At 40.5% G+C, this 2500-nt stretch overlaps 2 protein-coding genes across 3 annotated transcripts in view; one reads left to right on the top strand and one right to left on the bottom strand.

Moving 5' to 3' along the window:
* The window catches only part of LOC138042601 (acyloxyacyl hydrolase-like), an 8924-nt gene extending 6984 nt beyond the window's left edge, over window positions 1-1940 (top strand). The window contains exon 4 of the mRNA XM_068888550.1: window positions 105-1940. Within this exon, the coding sequence (XP_068744651.1) occupies window positions 105-302 (198 nt within the window). The 3' untranslated portion in view covers window positions 303-1940. The remainder of the gene's footprint in view (window positions 1-104) is intronic.
* Window positions 1881-2500, bottom strand: part of LOC138042602 (keratin-associated protein 10-7-like) — an 8680-nt gene continuing 8060 nt past the window's right edge. For both annotated transcript variants that reach the window (XM_068888552.1, XM_068888551.1), the window contains exon 4: window positions 1881-2500. This exon is cut by the window's right edge and continues 848 nt beyond it. In XM_068888552.1, coding sequence (XP_068744653.1) covers window positions 2363-2500 — 138 coding nt within the window. In that variant the 3' untranslated portion in view covers window positions 1881-2362.

Raw genomic sequence — 2500 nt, 5'->3', positions numbered from 1 at the left:
TGTGAGTTGTAAATCTCTCTGTTTGGTATCCGTTCTGCATCAGGCAAAACCTTTCAAAGAAATTTGTCCCTTATACATGCTAAAGATATACAATTTCTTTGTAGGAATGGGTAGAGAAAGGAGGCAAAGTGTATGAGCTAATTGAACCTGTGGATGGATTTCACCCAACAATGAAAGCAGAGACACTTATGGCCGATGCATTGTGGAGAACTATGGAGTCCAAGATTCCCCATGTACTTGGAAAAGTCAATCCCTATAATTTTCAGATTAGGCTAGTTTTTGGAGATCAAGGTGGTTATTGAGGTGGAAATAAACTATTTTCAAAATATCAATATGCAGCTTGATAGTGAGGCGGAGAGGACAAAAACAATAGAAACTAGTTGCAAAGAATGTGAAAGATATTAGCGATACTATGCGCTTAAACAACACGTCACGAACTCTCTTTCTCATGACGACAACACTTTACCATTATTAGGTCTGATTATTATTGCGACAACCGCCGAAACAACACCACAACTTTTTTATCAACTCATCCAGTTCACCGTTTATGTCAATTGAATGATCTTATTAATACACAAGACAGAACTTTGGTGAAATCAGTGACCGTAATTCTTAAATTCGTGTTGGTTATCGCGATCATTCTGATCATTTTACACAACTATGAGGAATAACGAACTCGCCTATGATGGTGATCAAATTCGCCTACGTAGGCGAGTTCACCAGTGGGCGTAGGCGAGTTGGCGTAGGCGAGTTTGAACGTAGGCGAGTTGACCGGATACCGATAAGAATGTAATAAAAAAGGGGCGTCACAGTGCTCGTTTCCATGGTACGACGCTGACGAATAGAGCGTTTTCATGTGACGTCATGGCGGCCATGTTGGTGTTCCAAAACAAAGAAGTTGGCGGCCATGATGGTGTCTAAGAATTGAACTCTATTTCTATGCAAATATTTTCCTTTGTTTTAGTAACCCAATATGGCTGCCGGTCACGTGAGTGAAAACGCTCTATACGACTATTTAAGCCACTTTGACAACTGCCATGCATCCCCAATGTTGGACAAATTTGGCTGGATTTTATACATGTAATCCATGATATAACGCAGAGCCTGGTGTCATTCTATGGTTAATTCACATACGCACCCGAAAAATGTATTTAAATGCATTTGTGAGTACTTAACACTGCAAAATAGATTTAACTTGAATGTGGGCTGTTCGACTCGTAATGGAGTTACAATTTGATAAAATTTCCAAAAAGAAAAACTGGCCTTTGATTTTTGCTGCTGCGGATTATTTTTTTTACGATTCCATGAAGACACCGTTCTCAGCAAAAATGTGAAATTAAAAAATGGGATCATCGTACTCGTCCAGGACTCAATAGCCATTCCTTGACGGATTATGCGCAGTAGGGTTGCGCAATGCAAAACCAGGGAATCACCTTAAGTTCGGATTGTATGTTTATATCATGAAGGCGATCACATTTGTGGCTGGATGCTTTTTACAGTAATTATTTAGGATTCACTAGAAACAACGATTTTAGGTTGGTTGCGTCGAGCATTTTTGTTTTCTGTTAGAAAAACTTATGTATTGATGAACTTAATTTATCAATCCCAACAACCAATGTGAATGGGCCTTATTCGCACGGCGGCCATATTGGCCATAGTTAATAGATTTCGTACCCTGAGCCCCGAGGTGAAATGCTCGGGAACGAGTTTCGGTGGGACAAAACAATAGTTTTCAGCTGAGTTTTCAATCCTTCGACACTCAACATGGCCGCCGTGTTAGGCACCAGGTGCTCCCCACAGATTGTCAATGCAGGGAAGTCTGGTAATGACTATTTCCAGGAATTACCAAGTTTCAACCAAAAACTTTGATTCTAAACAGATTTCGTGAAATGAAAATGTTATTTAATTTTTTTTAAATAAAGCTGCTTTGCATAGTTAAACGCATCACCAGAAATCATTTGTAAAAGGTGTGAAATTTCCGTAATGAAGGGGTCCTATTGTCAATAATAACGTCTGGGTGGATAACAGAGCACCTACACTATACCAGGCGGTAGCTATAACGAGAAGTTTTTCGCAATCTCCCTCCTCTCCCCCAAAAAAGACTAAACAAGAGGTTGACACTGAGTACGAGGTACGCTCTTTCACTGAATTATTGAAAAAGGACCTTAAGAGTTCACCGTCTAAAGTTCAATTCCCAGTTAATCCTACAAATCAACGCTCTCTTTCCTTTCCTTTTTGTGAGTTACTTGCCGAGTATAGTCTACTCGTCTGACCGTATGACACAACGCTAGCCGCGTGGAAGGTTACTCCCTACTCGAGCAGTTCAAAGCTCCATATGTTTTTGTATTTTTGCGTCAGGATCTTACTGTTCATGAACGTCATGTACACGACTTCGCCTGTCCTTGTTTAATAAGCAGTCTGGGGAAGAATCCAGTGGGTACAGACCTCTGACGTCGTTTGGGTTGTATTTAGGTCCGCAGCAACAGTCTGTATCACAGTT

The sequence above is a fragment of the Montipora capricornis genome, chromosome 3, assembly GCF_036669925.1.
Source record: "Montipora capricornis isolate CH-2021 chromosome 3, ASM3666992v2, whole genome shotgun sequence".
Lineage (NCBI taxonomy): Eukaryota > Metazoa > Cnidaria > Anthozoa > Scleractinia > Acroporidae > Montipora > Montipora capricornis.
This window is presented reverse-complemented; position numbering and strand designations above follow the sequence as displayed.